At 35.8% G+C, this 19,453-nt stretch overlaps 1 protein-coding gene across 2 annotated transcripts in view; it reads left to right on the top strand.

Annotated features, from left to right (window-relative positions):
* Positions 1-19,453, top strand: part of LOC111511729 (juvenile hormone esterase) — a 78,887-nt gene that overhangs the window by 36,240 nt on the left and 23,194 nt on the right. For both annotated transcript variants that reach the window (XM_074178027.1, XM_074178023.1), the window contains exons 4-6: positions 99-255; positions 305-496; positions 2,097-2,272. In XM_074178027.1, coding sequence (XP_074034128.1) covers positions 99-255; positions 305-496; positions 2,097-2,272 — 525 coding nt within the window. The remainder of the gene's footprint in view (positions 1-98; positions 256-304; positions 497-2,096; positions 2,273-19,453) is intronic.

Genomic DNA, 19,453 nt, shown 5'->3' with positions numbered 1-19,453 from the left:
CTAGAGACCGTATTTTTGTTCTGGCGTTGGGAAAGTGTTTTCAATAGATTGATAGTATTCTGTTCTGTTACGTAAATATATATTCGGATATGTTTCAGAAACCTGGAAGTAATTCCAGAGGGTTACCAGTTCTTCTATGGATCCACGGTGGAGGTTATACTGCTGAGTCTAGCACATTTGAATATTCTAGTCCGAAATATATCATGGATCAGGGTGTGGTAGTAGTAACATTCAATTACAGATTGGGGCCCTTCGGTAATAACATGTAATATTGTGTTATCCACTTTCTCAATTATGATTCTAGGATTCACCACAACTGATGATGGGGTTATCCCAGCTAACATCGGGTTGAAGGACCAAAGATTGGCACTTGAATGGGTTAGTGAAAACATTCATTTGTTCGCAGGGGATTCGAACAAAATCACAATTGTTGGGGAGAGTGCAGGTTCTTTTTCTGTAGGTCTACATATATTAGGACAAAGCAATGAAGAAAAAGGTTGGTTAGCTACATTATAAGTGACATAATTCATATTTCATTCAACTGACTCTGTGTAATCACAGCCTGAGGTGGGGGATATGAAAAGTCATTCAAATATGTCAAGTCTATTCATAAGTATACAATGAAAAAAAAATAGAAACTTCTATCGTCTATCAGAAAATATTTCATTTTAACTTAATTTTGAAATTTTAACGAATATTCTGCAAAATCAGTACCATTTAGATAGAAAACTATATTGTAAGTATAATACAATCTCAAATACCGATAAATGCTTTCAAATTTCTGAGTGTATTCTTCATTTAATGCAAGAACACTCCATATGTATTGGTTGTAAAGTTTATAATATAATGCCACGAGAAACTAAAAAGTTGAGATCATCAGCATTTAAAAAAACATTACACAATTACAAACATCACACATTAAATGAATTCAGTTCGACAGATAATTTATTTCACCTCTATGGATGATAAAACACTATTGTTGATACATTTCTTCATTTCAATGTATTTTTCATGAACACTATCCATTAAAAGTTGACATTATCTTCATTTTTCAATTATCCCAGTCAAACCTAAGTTTTTACACTTAGCAGACAGTGTTAAAATATAATGCATGTACTAACAGTTTTCTTTAATCATTATAGATATTTATTAGATATTATGATTAATAAATTTGAATTTGAAATCTTGAATTCTAATAGTTGAATATTCTCAAATGAACACCGATCCATAAATATTGGCTCACTTTACCCAGGCATCGGTTTTCTCCAAGAAGATGAATGTCTACGAACTAGACATAATAATGTCATGTCAGACAATTCCGCTTTCTGCTTCGATAAGTTTGTTGGGGGTTAAAATGGACAACAATATGTCTTGGCACAATCATGTCGCTAGAATTTCAAATGCTCCTTCGCAAAAGCTTGGAACACTGTTCCGAATCAGAAAACTATGTAAAGCTATGCTATGTAAAGCTCAGATCAGACCTTCATTGGAGTAGTGTTATCATGGATGGAGCTTCACCCCTAAACATACCCAAAATAGCTGGATTCCATCCAGAAAAGAGCCATCCGCCTGATTGGAGACGCTATCCCGGCTATCACATCACGTGATAGCCGGGAACATCGAAGAAAGGTTGGAGATTTGTATCTCTTCTATAGATACTTTCACGGAAAGTGTTCAAGTGTTGGCGTTTATGTGGAATAAACTTCATGAGAAAGTTTTTCCAAATGGATTTGATCTTCAGCAATTCAAACCAAATGTGAATCGCTACTTTCGCACAGACATCGCTCTGAGAGCGCCTTAAGAATTTTCCTGTAGTGCTTGTGTTATGTCCCTTAGAAAATAACACAGTTATGATCTGGTACTTTGACTGTTTAGATAATCCCATTGTAATTACAAAATTCTACTCTGAACCTTCCTCAAATACTGATCTACTTCTGAAGGAAATCTCTCAAAACCTTTTCCTGGGACCAAACACCATCGACCCGAAGTGGAATCTGATATTCCGAATAATTAATTGTATTTGTTCAGTCACTAGAAATAAATCACTTCAAAATGTGATTATTATTCGAATCATCGCAGCTTTTTCCATTTTGTAGCACTCTTTCGGGCTGCCATCATGCAGAGCGGCTCACCCACTGAAGGGATTATCCAGAAAAATCCCAGAGAGAATGCATTCAGTTGTGGACGTGTTTTGAATGGAAACTTTTCATCGAATGAAACAAGTGATCTACTCAAGGTATTACAGGAGGCTTCGGCAGAAAATTTTTTCCAGGTAAAAACTTTTTGTTCATTGTTACTACTACTTGATTATTGCATAAACATATGGTGAACTCCTTGGGTTGTTGGACAATATTTATTTATTTATTTATTTATTCATTTACGGCAATGCCTATTTTTCACAAGATAATTAACGAGTTCACACAAATGTGTGAGCTAGGTTTGAGAAAAAAATATATAAAATAAAATTCATTCCGGCTATAGTTGGTGCGACAAAAGGGTACTTTGAAGATATCCGAATTTCTTGTTCTCCTTGGATTCACATTTGAAGTTATAAGTTCGACAAGTTCCGGGGAATTGATGCTACCATTGATTATTTTATGAATTAGTGTAAGGTCTGCTTCTAATCTTCTATGAGCCAGAGTATTCAAGTTAAGAATGTCCAATATAATTTTATAGTCATATTCACCAATATGATATCCCAGTTTATATGCAGAGTACCTTAAAAACTTATTTTGAACACTTTCAAGCATATCAATATCCACATGATATGAAGGGCACCAAATTGTGGAATTGTATTCGATTATTGATCTAACAATTGAACAATATATGATTTTTATTGAAGTGATAGATAATTCATTTGCAGATCTAAGAATGAAACCTAACATTTTTAACGCTTTAGAAGTAATATTTGCAATATGGGGTTCAAATGACATTTTTGGGTCGAGAGTGATTCCTAAATCTCTGATTGTGTTTGTTGTTTTCAGTTCTGATTGATTGATTTCGTATGGCCAGTTAATGGGATTTTTGTTTCGGAATAAAGTAAATTTTTGACATTTGTCTATATTTAATTGCAGTAGATTTATATCACACCAGCGAACAAAGTTAGATAAATCGTACTGTAATAATTGTGTATCAGTTGAGTCATGAATAAATTTAAACATCTTCAGGTCATCAGCAAACAAAAACAATTCACTATAAAGAATAACATCTTCCATGTCATTGACAAATAAGTTGAAAAGCAATGGCCCTAAATGAGAACCCTGTGGTACACCCGATGGATACCCAAAGCATTCAGTTTATGCAACAACAAATCGTGGTTTACTCGGTCAAATGCCTTTGAAAATAGGTGTCTTTTTTCGAAGGTGTTTATTATACAGTGTTGATAGATTAGCAGATTTGTGCTGGTAGATCTACCACTACTGAATCCATGTTTTTGATTAATGATTATATGTCTACAATCCCATGTTAGTTTTTTTGTAACTAGGCTGTCTAATTTGGGTAATTCTGATTGATTACAGACTGCTCGATAATTTTTTATATCATTATGTGATCCACTTTTATAAATAGGTTTCAAAAAACTGTTTTTCCAATAATCTGGAAATATCGACGATTTCAAGGAAATATTGAATATCATGTGAATTGGTTTGATCAGGATAAAAATACATTTTTTTATTAGGAATAGCGGAATTCCATCAGGACCTGTAGACAATTTTCCAGGTAATGACATGACTAGATCGATTATTTCTTTAATATCAACGCTATAACTATATATATCAACCGTCTTACTAAATTTATATTCTGGTATTAGGTTAACTGTTTCATCACTGTAGACTGATGAGAAATATTCTGCAAAAATATTCACAATATCATCACTATTTTCACTGACAGAGTCATCATAATACATTTTAGATGGTAAGGAGTGTGATTTTTTTTTATTGTTAATATAATTCCCGAAGCTTCTAGGATTATTGTTGATGTTATTCTCTATTTTATTTATGTATGCTTGATGGCAAGTGTTTCTCAAAGTTTGGCACTTATCTCTCAAATAACAAAATTCTTCATATTTATAAAAATTTCCATTTTTGTATTCTCTGTGAACCGATTTCTTCTTGAAAACTAATTTTTTCAGCTCAGAATTGAACCATATTGGGAAAGTAAAAGCTTTATATTTTTTTATTGGGACAAAGTACTCCAGAGCTGTATAGAGAATATTGTGAAAATTTGTAAATACAATATTTGAATCATCATCCTTCAGTATTTCGGTATCCCAGTTGATACTTGCCAAAAAATCATTCATGCCCGTATAATCTCCATTTACAAAGTCATAAAAGTATTCATCATATTTTAGATATTCCTTTGTATCCTTTTTTAAATCAAAGCATACCGAAGAATGATGTAATGTATTTTGAAAAATTGGGTCCGATGGATTTTGAACAGACATATTTATGAATGATGAAAAAATTTAATCTGAGTAAACTTTTCTTGAATTTGGAATATTATTGATTTGATATAAATTATGGAAACTATATGAATGTAATATAGCTAGTGCAGGTGAGTTTTCTGGACAATCAACATTCAGACCAAGCTCTGTATTAAACCAAAATGCGTCGGGTATATTATAGTCATCACAAAGGATAATCTTGCTAGTGCAGTATTTTTCTAAAATATAATCAACGGTAGCAGTATGTTCCATATAAGTATTCACTACAGAAGAAGGAGGAATATATACATCATCGATAATGATTGTTGAAGCACCTATTGATAATTTAACATACAGATGTTCTATATTGTCAGGAGATATGTCGATTAACTCAGTTATAAAAGATTCTCTTATGGCTATTAGTATTACTCCTCCATTTTTTTTATCGCTATTTGTTTGGTCTCTATCTAATCTATATATGTTAAAACCTTTTAAACACAGTTAACAATCGGAAAAGTCTCTATTAAGCCATGTATCTACTAAAATTATAATATCATAGTTTGAACACATAACACTTTGTTGAAATTCTAACATTTTTGTTGTCATACCGCCGACATTTTGAAAATACACAGAAAACTGATTGGGTTTTACTTTTTTGCAGCCGCTTCAGTGATTTGAGGTACTCCATTCACATTGTAACATTTTCTCCCCTCTGCTTTCTATCAGCGACTACTTTTTTTTATATTTTTCCAGCTTTTTACTTGTAGTAGAGTTAGATCAGCATTAATGAATTTTTTTTTCTTGAGTACATCTCTTTTTTCTTTTGATTCAATTAACTTGTTTGCATCTTCTACACTGGTAAAAATAACTTTCAACGCACGGTTACCACTTTTATTCATCTGTCCAACTCTGAATATCTGTTTAATATGTAAATCATCATGAGTTACTTCTTCAACTATTTCCTTAACAGTATTCAAGTCTGAATTGTTAGAATTACCTTCTGCTAGATTGAATATCATAACATTGTTCATTCTTTTTTGCCTCTCGTACATTTCATTTATGACTGTTTCTTCGGAAAAAGATGTATATGTTTCTTTTTGAATTTTTGATTTCAGTTCTTCAACCTCAGAAAGCAACTCATCAATCTTCTTGATTAAATTGGGTAATAATAATAATACGTCTTTATTATTTTCCACATACAGTGCATCTATATTAAAAAATAATTTTTTTTTTTAAATTTGGAAAATAAAGAGCGAAGTTCATTTTCTCCAATGAAGCAATCACTTACTTCATCAGGAATATGTTCTTCCACTTAACTCTGTATAGCAGATTTTTCCTCACTAATAATAATAAGGTAGTAAGTATAGACAATATATATATATAGAATACATAAATTACATTAATAGCTATAGTAAGGTTACAAGAGAACACAGGAGAGCAAGTTATGATAAAACTGACTTTTATTTTTTAATTAGGAAATGTTTATAATTTGACTTGAAACTTGTAATACTGAGATTTTTCAAGGATTTAGGAACGGATTTGCGCAACTTATAAATTTGATATGTAAAGGAACGACTGAATGTTTCCGTTATAAATGAAGAATCTCAAATTCAAGTTGTGCACATCCGTTCTAAATGTTATTTTCCTATAGAGATATATAGGAATTTTTGTTAGAATAATTTGATGATATAATAAATTTGCACGGTGAATTCTTCTAAGTTCCACATCCAACCATCTGATTTCAAGCAATTTGTGTGATATTCTCTGAAACTTTTTTATGCCATATATCAATCTTAAACAAGAATTTTGTACTTTCTGGATTTTTTTACTGTAAACAGTAGTCAGATTTGGACCATATAACGAATCCGCATAATTAAAGTTTGACAAAACTAATGTTTTACATAATTTTATTTCAACACTTCTTGGAAAAAATTGCCGGTTCCCATAAATCAATTTTAATGAGCTATATGCACGTTGAATTAACTTATTGATATGTTTTTCGAATATTAGATCTGAGTCTAATATAACTCCTAAATTTTTGACTTCATTTACTACAGTTAATAAATTATCTTTGATTTTAAAGTTTACTTTCTGTGTTTTAGCACGATTATATGCAGAACAATAATTTTGATTTAGTAGAATTGATCAATAAGCAGTGATCAGAAGCTGAATCAATGAAGGTCGCTAATTCCTGATTTATAATTTCAGAAACATTATCCACTAGTGGGGGAGGAAAACTGTAATAAATTCGGGTGTCATCTGCATAGACGTGAATCATACATAACTTCAGAGATTTGATCAAATTGATAGTGTATATAGAAAAAAGCAACGAGCCCAGGATAGAGACCTGAAGTACCCCTGATTTCAGTGTCAAATATTCAGATTGGACCATTTCAATTTCTACACACTGCTCCCTCTCACTTAAATAATTTCGTAAAAGAAAGGTTGCCATATTAGAAAAACCTATATAGCCTAAAAATGTTAAGTAGAAAGTCTGTATTTATAGTGTCAAATGCTCTACTGAAGTCTAAAAGGACTAAAATTGTACATTGACCTTTATCGATAGAAGTAATTATATCATCTACAATATTAAGTAAGGCAGTAGTGCAGCTATGACCTTTTCGGAAGCCAGATTGAACAGTGGGCAGTAATGAGAAATTAGTCAAATGCTCTCTTATTCGTACTTCAATACTCCTTTCAAGAATATTAGAAAGAATAGGTAAAATCTTTGTATTCTGCAGGTTGTTGATATTTAGGTAGAACCTTCACTACAGCCTTCTTCCAAACTAACGGGACGACACCATGCATCAGGCGCATCAGGCAGAAATTCATAATATGTGTGATATACGGAACAATAAGAGGGCAACATAGTTTGATTAGCGTAACATTCAACCCATCACAACCCTTTGCATTTGATTTAATTTTACATATATTGTCATATACGAATAGGTCATCTATTTCTTTGAACTCAAAACTAGATGGTACAATATTGTTAAGCCTGTAATAATCCAGAAGATGATCAGGAGGAGCAATATTAGGAATATAATTCACTAGGAAATCATTAATCCGACTAGGATTCTTTAAGTTTTCCGGAATTCCACTCTTTCTGTTATTAACAAAATTATATGATCTGAGTGTCTGCCACATATTCTAGTATAATTATTAAATTGATGAAGAAAATAAGCCCTTTTTTCTCTTATTATAGCTTGATTTATATAATTTTTCAAATCCTTATAAAGTTGTAGATGAGCTGGTGACTTTGTCTGCTTAAATTTTCTCAATGCTTTATTTCTCTCGCGTATCATTTGTTTTATTGTAAATGTTAGCCACAGAAGTTTTTTTTCCTTATTCTAGATGTAACTATTGGAGCATGCCTATCGAATGAATTTATTAAACAATTTACCAAGTATGATACTTTTTCATCCACATTATCTTGATCGAATATACGGAAGGATGATATATTTCTCAAATCATTAATAAACAACGCCTCGTCAAAATTTTTGTAACATCGATAAGTACACATCTTTGGGACTGTAACCCTTTTCAAATCAAGTTTACAATAGACTATGAAATGGTCAGATATCCCATGTTCAACTACCCCCTTTTCAATCAAATGCTCTTTCCCAAGTATAATGTAATCAAGAAGAGTTTCTGAAGTGTCTGTTTTCCTTGTTGGCTCATCCATAATCTGTGTTGAATCAAAGAAATCTAAAATATTATTAAGTTTTTTAAAAACCGCGTTTTCATCAAGAAAATTTATATTGAAATCACCCATACAAATTAGTTCATCAACACTTGGGAATATAGGAAATCTTCAAGCTCATCAAGAAAACCATTTTCAACTTGATCATGAGGTTTATAAATCACCCCGATACCATAACTATTTTTATTTATAGTCAATTTTATCCACAATTGCTCCCACGCATTACCTTCATTTTCAACAATCAAATCGCAAACATATTTATTTTCTACATAAATGCATAAACCCCTTCCTCGTGCATTTCTATCTCCCCTGTATAGTCTATACTCATTGATATCCAATACATCATCAGTGACGTACCCAGATAACCATGTTTCACATATAAAAAAAACATCATATTCATATCGTTGTAATATGTTTTTTATTTCACAAAGCGACGGAAATAAGGATCGTGCATTCAAGCAGGCTAAACTAAAATAATCCATAGATTTATATTTACAGCGGACAACGAATACCTATAATATAAATATACTCACAAAACCAATTATAGCAATTCAGTTTTTACTTTAAAATCTATATATCAGAACGTTTTTTTGTAAGAAGCAACCAATTCCACGAAAAATGGTCTCCTACCTATTGAGGGAACAGACGAACTGCACATGGCTCGCTTATTCGAGATTACAGATTATTTAATTTTGTGCAAATAAAGAATAAAAAATTGGAAGATTAATCGACTTACCTGAAGGAAGATTAATCATAATTTTCTGAGCTTGTCTTCCGACATAATTACACACACTGTAGTTCCGTATCTCACACCCAACGGTACGTTTTTATAGCAGATCATAAAAAATTCACAAAAAATCTCGAGCTACATCATCACTGAATACCGTTGATGAGGAATATTCATTCCGTTTGAGTCTGCAAAATCACACTTTATTGAGGGATTGGTAAATCGGGAGGGAGGGTTGTAATTATGTCGGAAGACAAGCTCGGAAAATTATGATTAATCTTCCTTCAGGTAAGTCGATTAATCTTTCAATTTTCCTTCGCTTGTCTTCCGACATAATTACACACACTGTAGATGTTTAAAGCAGTGTGATTTTGATCCCTGAGTGGGTAAATTAGAAATGATGTACTTGTTACTTTTTACCAGTATATTCAATTATACTCAATATCTACATACATGTATACTTACATATATACACGTGTATATACTTGCACATATACGAATAGAAAAGATAGTGGCTATACAAATTATACCAATTACATTACGTATAATAATACGCATTTCGATAACAATAGTTTTCAAAATAATAATAACTCAAATTAATCTTCAAAGTTGAGACCTAATATTGTATTTGCAAAAATTGCATCGTCAGTTCTAACTGGCCTATTATAGAATTGAAAAAATATATTTGATGATTCAGATCACCCTGCTGTACGTTTTATACTGTTGATGTTTACCCCTGCCCAGAAAGCAGCTAACGTAGTAGCGTGACGGACACTATGGCTTTTGAATACGTCGGTATTGAGTCCACTTTCACTCAATACCTTCTTTATCCACCTGCTAATAGTCTGCGAGCTTGCGGGATGAATTGGTTGTTTATGGGTCAACACTAAATAGTCGATTAGCGATTAGCAGATGTTATATTCAAGTAATGATCTATAGTTGTGGCGACACACAACTCTGGTTTCGAAGTGAAATAAGGAAATATTAATGAAGGCTGTGGTCTTTTAGGGCCCGAGGTTTTAATTGTTTCAGATACTCTGAATTCGAGTTTGCCTTCATGTCTAATCATGCCACTCAATCGTATTTTCGAGATAGTTTGTACTCTATGAGTAGTTGTAAGCGCTATCAACATGACTAATTTCCACGTTAGTTGTTTTAATTTGAGCAAATTTAATGGGTACAGATTACTAAGGTATCGTAATACCGGTTCTGGAGTCCAAATGCATGTATATTTCGGAGGTGTCGGTTTGATGTTACATGCGCCCCTCAACAATCGTTTGATTATTCTTTCATCATCGTTATTTTGAGTGAAAATGAGGTTAAGTGCTGATCTGTGACAGTTAATAACAGAGTACTAGTTGCCAGTCTCCATAGCTTTCACCAAAAATTCAATATAAGTTTTCAAATTATATTTGAGGGGTTTCATTTTTATGTCGTTGCAAAATTGCCAATATTTTTTATATGTCGCTGAGTACTATTTGAGGGTACTGGCTATTATGGATTCCATTATAATTGGGATTGCGGTCTGTGGAATGCTTCTGTTAGCAAAGGCTTGCCAGATAACTTCCCTGCCACCAGGGAAATTTGCCGGTTCAGAGGATGGCTCTCCCTGAAAGGAGACAATGATAAATATTCAGTCGGTTTGAATATGATTGGTTTTTCTATCAATAAGTCGTGAAAAATGGGGTACCACGTTGTGATGGCCAGTTTGGAACTATTAAAATTCCACAAGCCCTGTCTTGGACAATTTTTTTCAGAACTCCAGTGATTATAGAAAAGGGCGGAAATGCGTGAAAGTCGTGAAAAATGGGGTACCACGTTGTGATGGCCAGTTTGGAACTATTAAAATTCCACAAGCCCTGTCTTGGACAATTTTTTTCAGAACTCCAGTGATTATAGAAAAGGGCGGAAATGCGTGAAAGAAAATTTGATTCCAACTAATTGTGAAAGTATCTACTGAATATAAGTCTGGGTCTGGAAACTAAGAAACGTATTTGTTGCATTTTGTATTCAATTTAGTGGCGAAAATATCGATATCTGGTTGGCCATAACAATACACGATACGATCAAAGACGGTTTGATTCAGTTCGTATTCGGTTTCTATGGATAAACATCCCGATTCCCTATCAGCCTCTATGTTCTGAGTCGAAGGTATATGTGAGGCAAATTCCATATTATTATTCGTTTCACACCAATCCCATAACGATCTCGTAATTTCGTTGAGATTTGTATATTATATGCTACCGAAACGATTAATACAGGAGATTGCCGTAACATTATCAATCCTGAGTAAGATGCGAATGTTACTTGTATTTTTGGCAAATGACTCAAGACCATAGAACGCAGCTTTGACTTCGAGATAGTTTATATGCTTTTGTGTTTCATCGGTATTCCAGAACCCATGGCATCCCATCTTTGACCAACCCAACCCATCTTTGACCCTGGCAAACTGCACCCCAGCCTGTTGGTGATGCGTCTGAATAAATTTCTAATATTATTTCCTTTGATTTTATAGCGTTATTATATTCTAAATGTATATCCCAGAAATAACAGAAGTTGGTAGTTTCATCCATTTGCCATAATTTTGATTATTGTGTTTTAGAGCTATGAATTTTGTTATTTCCAGTGGTTTGACATGCAACCAACCATATTTCATTGCTGGGCAAGCTGCAACTAATTTGCCTATAATCGTTGCAAAATCTCGTATGCGACAGTTCTGTTTAGTGATTAATTTCGTTAACAATAGTCAAATCGTAAGGATTTTTTCATTTGGCAATATCAACATTTTTTGCGTATCATAAAGAAAACCTAAGAATTTTATCTCTTGTGTAGGCACCAAGGTACTTTTTGCTGTATTAATAACAAATTCACACTGTTTCAAAATTTCCAGAGTTATTGAGATATATTTTTTGCATTTTATTGTGTCAGTGTCTATCAAGAGAATGTCATCTAGATAAGCAACTAAAACAACCCCTTTCGTTCGAAGGTATGTCACTAAAGGTTTCAAAAGTTTTGTAAATATATAGGGTGCTACATTAAGTCCGAATCGTAAACAATTGAATTCGTATAAATTATTGTTAAATTTGAACCTCAGGTATTGTCTATGTTGTCCAGAGATGGGCAACAAAAAATATGCATCCTTCAAATCGATATTGGCAATGAAACAGTTTTCATGTAATAGTCTGGCAACTGTTCTGGAATCTTCCAACTTGAAATGTGGAGCATCTATGAACGTATTTAGATGTTTAAGGTTCAAAATGAATCTGTAATCACCATTCGGATTTTTTGTTAGAAAATATGACAATAAATACTGATTGAGCTTAGGTGAACATTTAGATATAGCCCTCATGTCGAGTAGCTTGGAAATTGTGTTCATATATATGTCAAACTGAGACTTGGGAATATGAACGATAGTTTCAGTATATGTGGGGAATCGTATGGAAAGGATTTTGTATCTCCTGAACCCAATTCAATACTCTCTTGTCACTGGTAAACTTCAACCAAGTGTTATGAAACTTATAGAGGGAACCTGCATATTTCGAAGTTACCTGGTTTATCGACGACTGTGGTATTGGCGATACGGTTTCCTCGCATGATAACTCTCGCCGTATGTTACTTCTCCCCTCCCCATTTCCTTTCTCTTTGTTTTGTAGTTTACGTGCTTGTAGTTTAAAGAAACCGCTGGTGGTTTGCGGGAATGAGTGGTGGTCGATGTTGATGTACCCGGCTTCAAGCTAGTAAAGGGTACAGCATTTTTACGTTGAAACTCGACACTGGCTTTTTTCATTGCCTGTTTAGTTTTGAAGGATTCGTTGAAATGTTTTTCAAATAAATATTGATCTATCTTGGATGACTCAAAAACCTTCTTGCATTGACGAAAGGTAAGATGTGATAACGCCTATGCATGGATAGGGTGTTGTGCGCGTTTGCTAGAATCTGAGACGCATCTGCTAACTTGGTTAATGATTCAGATGAGTGTTCAGGGGACTTGGGCAACATCTGATTCATCATAGAGCCAATGGCAGATAAGGCATGTCCTATTTGTTGTTGTATGCTTGTCATAACCCTATCATGAGTGACAACCGCGTCTGTGAGGCACGCTTTAATTTCGCCATTCATCTCTGGAGGGTGGAGAGCCTTACAGTTTTTGGGAATTGGGTATTTGGACATAATTTCTTTCCTTGTATTTTTGGAGAGGCCTTGTTGGAGGTACGCCGTCCATCGAAGAGTAATTTCAGTATGTAACTCTTCGCCCTCGGTAGTATCTGTCAAGGGTTTAACTCCTAATGCATCGAAAGCTGATTTTGATTGTGCATTGTCATGATTATCAGAATAATTGACTTGAACCGCTTCGGCAGGTGAGTCTTGAGCAACGGAAGGCGTGGTTTGTATTGCAAGGGGGTCAAGTTGGGCCTCCGTTTTTCTGTTCTGGCAGTCAATGAACTCTACCTCCTCATCTGAATCCGCATCAGGAGAATCTATAAATTCTAGCTGAGTTAGTTTCATCTTGAATTGGTGGTAACGCCTGTTACCCCTAGTCCTCTGGTGATCGCTCGATACCATCAGAGCAAGATTTTGATACAAACTGACGAAATACTTGGTGATAACGCTTGTCATCTCATTCTCTTCAGGTGATCGCTCGATACCATCAGAGTTAAAAATTGAGGTAAGCACCATGCGGCTTTATTGTGGGCTAAAACATAATATAACCATATCAAGTTCTAACGTACTCGAATGTTGTGAGGTTTTCGAACTATCAGAAGTCGATTCTGCTTCTAATATCTTTTCCCGGAGTTTGTCTAATACTTGTCGCAACTTCTTGAAACGCCTTTTCCCGTGTTTATCTTTGAGTTGTCGTTTTGGCATGGTATCTGCTCTTAATAGTGGTTACCGATAGGTACGAAAACGGAATGAATATTCCTTATCAGCGGTATTCAGTGGCGATGAGGAAAATATAAATGCTTATTTTCCTGCATGAAGAGTGGAAAGTCTGGAAAGTAAATCAAAATAACAAAATATAGAAACCCATATATAAAGAAAGAAGAAATGAAAAGCATGAAGAGCTAGAATGGGTGAACCAAATACATAAAAAGAAAATAATAATTTACAGTTTATTCACATCCTCAATTTTTTTTATCCTGATGACCGCTTCTTCTCCATTGTATTTTAAAAATATGTTCCCGGAGTTCGTCCATATTCTTCGAACAGCACCTACTTTACTGAGGGCTTCTTTCAGCAATTTTTGTTGTGTTGTAATGGTGTTAGATCTTCCCGAATTATAATGCCAGTTTGTTTCAAAGACTTTTTGCTCTTGAATACGACACTTCTGTAGTGAAGTGAGGAAAATTTCATTATTATCGTTCGATTCTTGTTTTTAGTAAATTTGCCCATCCTAAGACACGAATCCAAAACATCAGGGGGTGTATCCAGGTTCATATTCTGAAAATATCCAAAACAGTCAGTGAGCAGTCTTCCTTTTCACCTTAATTCACTCCATATAGTACTATATTCTTTGTTCTAAATAGCTGAATAGCTGATTTTTTGTTTATTGAAAAGTGACTTGATTGAAAGCTCTTGATTTCTTATGATTGAGGAGATTTTCAAATTTTCATTTTTTAGTAATTCGATTTCATTATCAAATTCTTTGCTGATTGTTTCCGTGATCATAGTCGTCAACTTAGCTAGGAATCCATCCGAGGTACACAATTTTGTCACCAAAATTTTGACTGCTGATTGCAGTTCATCCTCGCTCTTCTTGCTTCGAGAACCCATAATAGATAAAATACCACTTACTGAGTTTACACAACAGCTAAGTTTCCAGAGCCAAGATATTATGTAGTTTGTCACTCACACTATTCATACACAACTTTTGAAATTCTTATCTGCACGATTTCTTGGAATTTTAATCAAAAAAATAAGCAGCACAGTGCGAACACGTCTACTCCATTCAACGTCTACTTTACTACTCTTACCCTTGTGAGGCAATCATCACAATAAAACTTCAACAGCCGTTTTCCTTTTAAAGCTATGACATTTAATTCAGATGCACTCAGATTCGCTCATTATGCATGCATTTTGCGTTCAGAACCATCACAACTCAAGGGCAAGTCATTTCCGGTTATTCCACATTTTAAACAATCCATGGTGTAGTATGTTTCTAGAGATATTTACTGAGTTCTGACCTGTCACTTGTAGGGTGCTTTATTTCTATTTTATGGGCTGTTCAGGCACTTGAGATTCCGACATCACTTTCATGTATTTTGCCTAATTGTAAACAGATGTGGAAGGGATTGTTTAGGATGGCTTAGTTCTAGTTTAACTATATGGATTTTAAATATTATTTAATTTTCAATAAACTCAGAACTTGAATTTGATGTCTGTCTTCATAAAGTTTTCCACGGTATTATCACTGTTGTTTTGATATTGAATTTCAAATTTTCGAAGGTAAAGAAACCACAAAATTTCACTTTATATCAGAGCTCCGGCGACACACGTGTGCACTTCTACCCACAGTAACAATATATATATGAATCATTTGTTCCAATACCAAACTCCTGAAAAATTTTACTTGATAACATGAAATAGTTTACATAGAAGTTATCTTAAGAAATTATATACAAATTTCGAAAGCAGCGTCGTCACGACTGCCAATGACTGATTTTTCATAGAACTCACATCGAAAGTGAGTTTTCTTAGGCTTCTACTGAACTGATGCAACTGACGAACTCTTATAGTCGGATGTCGCTTTTCTTCCAATGTACTACCCCTGGGTGAAGCGATCTAGCTTATGGCTTGTTCATTACGCAACCCCAAGAGAGGAAAAAATTAGCAATTAATCCATTTTGAATGATTTGAAATCACTGTTGATAAAGCTACTGTGTTAGCGAAACATGTGATATATTTTTCAAATGAAGTTTGTGGAGATCAAATCATCTGCACGTCGTCTTGATTTCAGACAGGTTGGAGCCTGGCTCTCTTACCCTTTGGACTGATTTCCAGAAGGACAAACGGGTCATAACTGATGGTGAATGGTATGGCGGCATGAATGTCCTCAGGCATCAGTACTGCCCTTCACGGTGTACCCCTACCTGGCTGGGGTGGGTTGGATGAAAAAATTGTTCATCTTTCAACGGAGGACATAGGGACCTCATTCGACAGAGTGTCGGGGCCTTCTATATCGGGAGGGGTCATCTACAGTGTAATCCATAGCTTCCCTGACTAATGGGTTTTCATGAGTTTCTGCACCATCAAAAACTCTCTGATTTCTCGACTGAATGGACTGCCGAATGGAAGGCAGCTGCAAATCTCTGCGGATAGCTTCATTCCGCACGAACCAAGGAGCATTCACAATCATCCTCATTAACTTGTTTTGCGATACCTCTAGAATGGAGATATTATATTTCGCCGCTTGTCCCCAGACGCCTGAAGCATACATGATGACAGGCTTGAACATAGCATTATAGATGGTAATCTTGTTTTTGAGACTCATTTTAGATTTTCTGTTGATCAGAGGGTACAGACGTGCTATCCGACCCTCGATCTTTGATTTAACGCTCGTTATATGCGGGTTCCAAGTGAGCCTACGGTCTATTAGAAGGCCAAGGTACTTCACCCGCGCTTGCCAGTCAATCTTCCTTCCAGAGATTCTCACTTTTCTGGCCGGAGAAGATTTTAGTCTTCACATGGTTATTGCCTGAGTCTTTTCCGGGTTCACTCGGATCTTCCAATCAAGGTACCAGCGCTCAAGGTCGTCCAATGCACGTCGCTTATAGACGACGACGAGCTCTCGACCCATGGAAGATGAGAGGAGAGCCGTGTCATCGGCGTACAGAGATATCTTCACAGGCTTGGGCCTCGGAAGGTCACTGGTGTAAAGTGAGTACAACATCGGAGAGAGCACGGCCCCCTGTGGCACTCCAGCAATCTCTTTGTTATCAGACAGAGATTTCTCTACTCTAACCTGAAATGTCCTGTCTTTCAGGAAAGACCCGATCCACCGGACGAGGCCTCGAGGCAGGTCGAACGCGTTTAATTTGTGCAGAAGACCTTCGTGCCAAACACGGTCGAAGGCCTTCGAGATGTCAGCCTTGGAGATACCAGCCTTCGAGATGTCAGCCTTCGAGATGTCAGCCTTCGAGATGTCAAGTAGCACAATGTGTACTTTTTTGTTTGAGTTGAGCTCTTTGATGGTGTTTTCGACCAGCTTCAGAGCCTTTAACTCAGTGGAGTGATCCCTTCTGAAGCCAAATTGTTCATCAGGCAAAACATTTTGGTCCTCAACTTCTTCGCTGAGCCTTCGGAGAACAACTCTTCCAGCCAGCTTAGCCGCCGAAGAGAGTAGACTGATCGGGTGATAGTTCTGTGGAAACAGCGGGTTCTGACCCTGTTTTGGGATCATGACGACGACCGCATGCTTTCACCTTCTGGGGAAGTGTCTGAGGGCCAACGAACTAATTATGATGTTTAGTAAGCATTCAACGCAATTGTTCGGGAGCCTCTTCAACAACTTGTTAGTTATTGAGTCGAACCCCGGTGCTTTCTTAACCTTTGCGGCCCTAATGTATCCCTTCAGTTCTTCCACAGAAGGTGGATGCATGTCGTCGTCGTCATCTTCTCTGAGGAGTCGGTGAACGTGGTCTTCCAACAGCATATCGTGGTCGATGTCGTCGTCGTCAACGTTAAGTTGAAACTGACGTTCCATCGACTCAGCAAAGGCAAACGCTTTGTCGACGGAGGAGTAGCACACTCCGCGCTCTCCGTGAATGGGTGAGAGAGCAGTCTTCTTCCCCTTGAGCCTGCGAGTGACTCGCCAAAGCTCGTCACTCCCAGGTTCAAAGGATTCCAAAAGCTCTTCCCACCTTTCATTTCGATGATCAATGATGACCTGCTTGACTTGGTTGGCCATCCTATTTGCCGCGATTTTATCCCCTGGGAAAATGGTTCGCTGATGAAGCCTTCTCAGGCGATTTCTCTCTCGTATCAAGGCTTTGATACGAGGGGGAAACTCATTATAGCTCCTCAGCGGACACTCCTCCCTGGAGGAGTGTCCGCTGAGCCCCTACCTGGACTCGTCCAGGTAGGTCTTCCTGAACGGGTTTCCTGGCGGAAGGCTTCCCTTTCTGCTGTACCTTCGGGTACGCCGGGCAGCCACGGTAGTTGGCGGTGTGGGCCCCCTTGTAGTTGTTATACTTCGGAGAGTTAGTCCTAACTTTTTTGCAGGCACTGGTTAGATGCCTGCCGGCGCACTTTACGCAGATGGGAACTGCTAAGCAGTTGCGTTGGCAGTGGCCGAAACGTTGGCATCGGTGGCACTGACCCACCAAAGCTTCAGGATATTGAGGTTCAACCTGGACCTTCATGCGCAGGAGGTCTTTGACCTCGAAGATATGCTTCTCATCCCCGCTCAGAAGAACAAGAACCATTGGCATTAGGTTGTTATAGCGTTTCATACGCAAATCAAATCAAATATTTATTGATCCATTGAAAGAGCTTAAAAAAAGCAATTGGACAAGTCAGTACATATGAAATACACATATAAAATATAAGTATATAATATACACATTCATAAATAACAACAGATACTAAAACAATCCGCAATCAATGCAGATAAGAAAAAAATTCATCGATTGTATAGGGGCTAATTTCAGAAAGTAGTTGTTTTATTTTATATTTGAATACTTGCTCCTTGGTTATAATTTTGAAAAACTCCGGAAGTGCATTATATAATCTCAGTCCCAAAATCTCAAACGAGTTTAGACGTAAAGATACGTGTTTTTGGTATGTGAAAATGATTTCTGATGCGTGTATTATATTCATGAAAAGATTGGTTTTGTTTAAAATCCTCTTTATTTTTATGAATATACAACAAAAGTTCCAGAATGTAAAGACCAGGTAGGGGCAAAATTTTCAATTTTTTAAATAATGTTCTACATGATGAAGTTCGTGATGCGTTTGCAATGGTTCTAATAATTCTCTTTTGAGTTATAAAAACATTGTGCGCAGATGGAGAATTTCCCCAAACAATAATCCCATAGTTGATTCTTGATTGTATCTGACCGTGGTAATATAGGAGTAGACCAGATTTGTCTAGAATTCTTTTCAGGTTTCTCAACAGATAACACTGATTATTGAGTATTTTGATGAGATTATCGCAGTGCTGACGGAAATTGAGATTGCTGTCTAGAAAAATCCCTAAGAATTTCATGCTATCAACTCTCTCTATCTCAGCACCGGATATTTCAATATTGATGTCTACCGTGTTAATATTTTGGGGAGTATGAAAAGCTACTGCTTTCGTTTTGGAGGCATTCAAAAATAGTGAATTTTCACTAAACCAATTTTGCAAGCTATCAAGATCAGAATTTATATTTTGCTGCAGTTCAGGCAAATTTTTTGATTTAAATAGGAGAGAAGAATCATCAGCATACAAACAAGTGAGTGACTTTTGCAAAGCAGATGGCAACTCATTGATATAAAGAATAAAAAGAATTGGCCCCAAAACTGATCCTTGGGGAACTCCTATGTCATTATTTAACTGATCGGAAAAAAAGTTTCGTCATAATTCTCATTTGAATATTGTATTTTGACAGCCTGGGTGCGATTT

This window comes from Leptinotarsa decemlineata, unplaced genomic scaffold, assembly GCF_025532065.1.
Source record: "Leptinotarsa decemlineata unplaced genomic scaffold, Ldec_3_MD MMD2_P_RNA_scaffold_14, whole genome shotgun sequence".
NCBI classification, from domain to species: Eukaryota; Metazoa; Arthropoda; class Insecta; order Coleoptera; family Chrysomelidae; genus Leptinotarsa; species Leptinotarsa decemlineata.
This window is presented reverse-complemented; position numbering and strand designations above follow the sequence as displayed.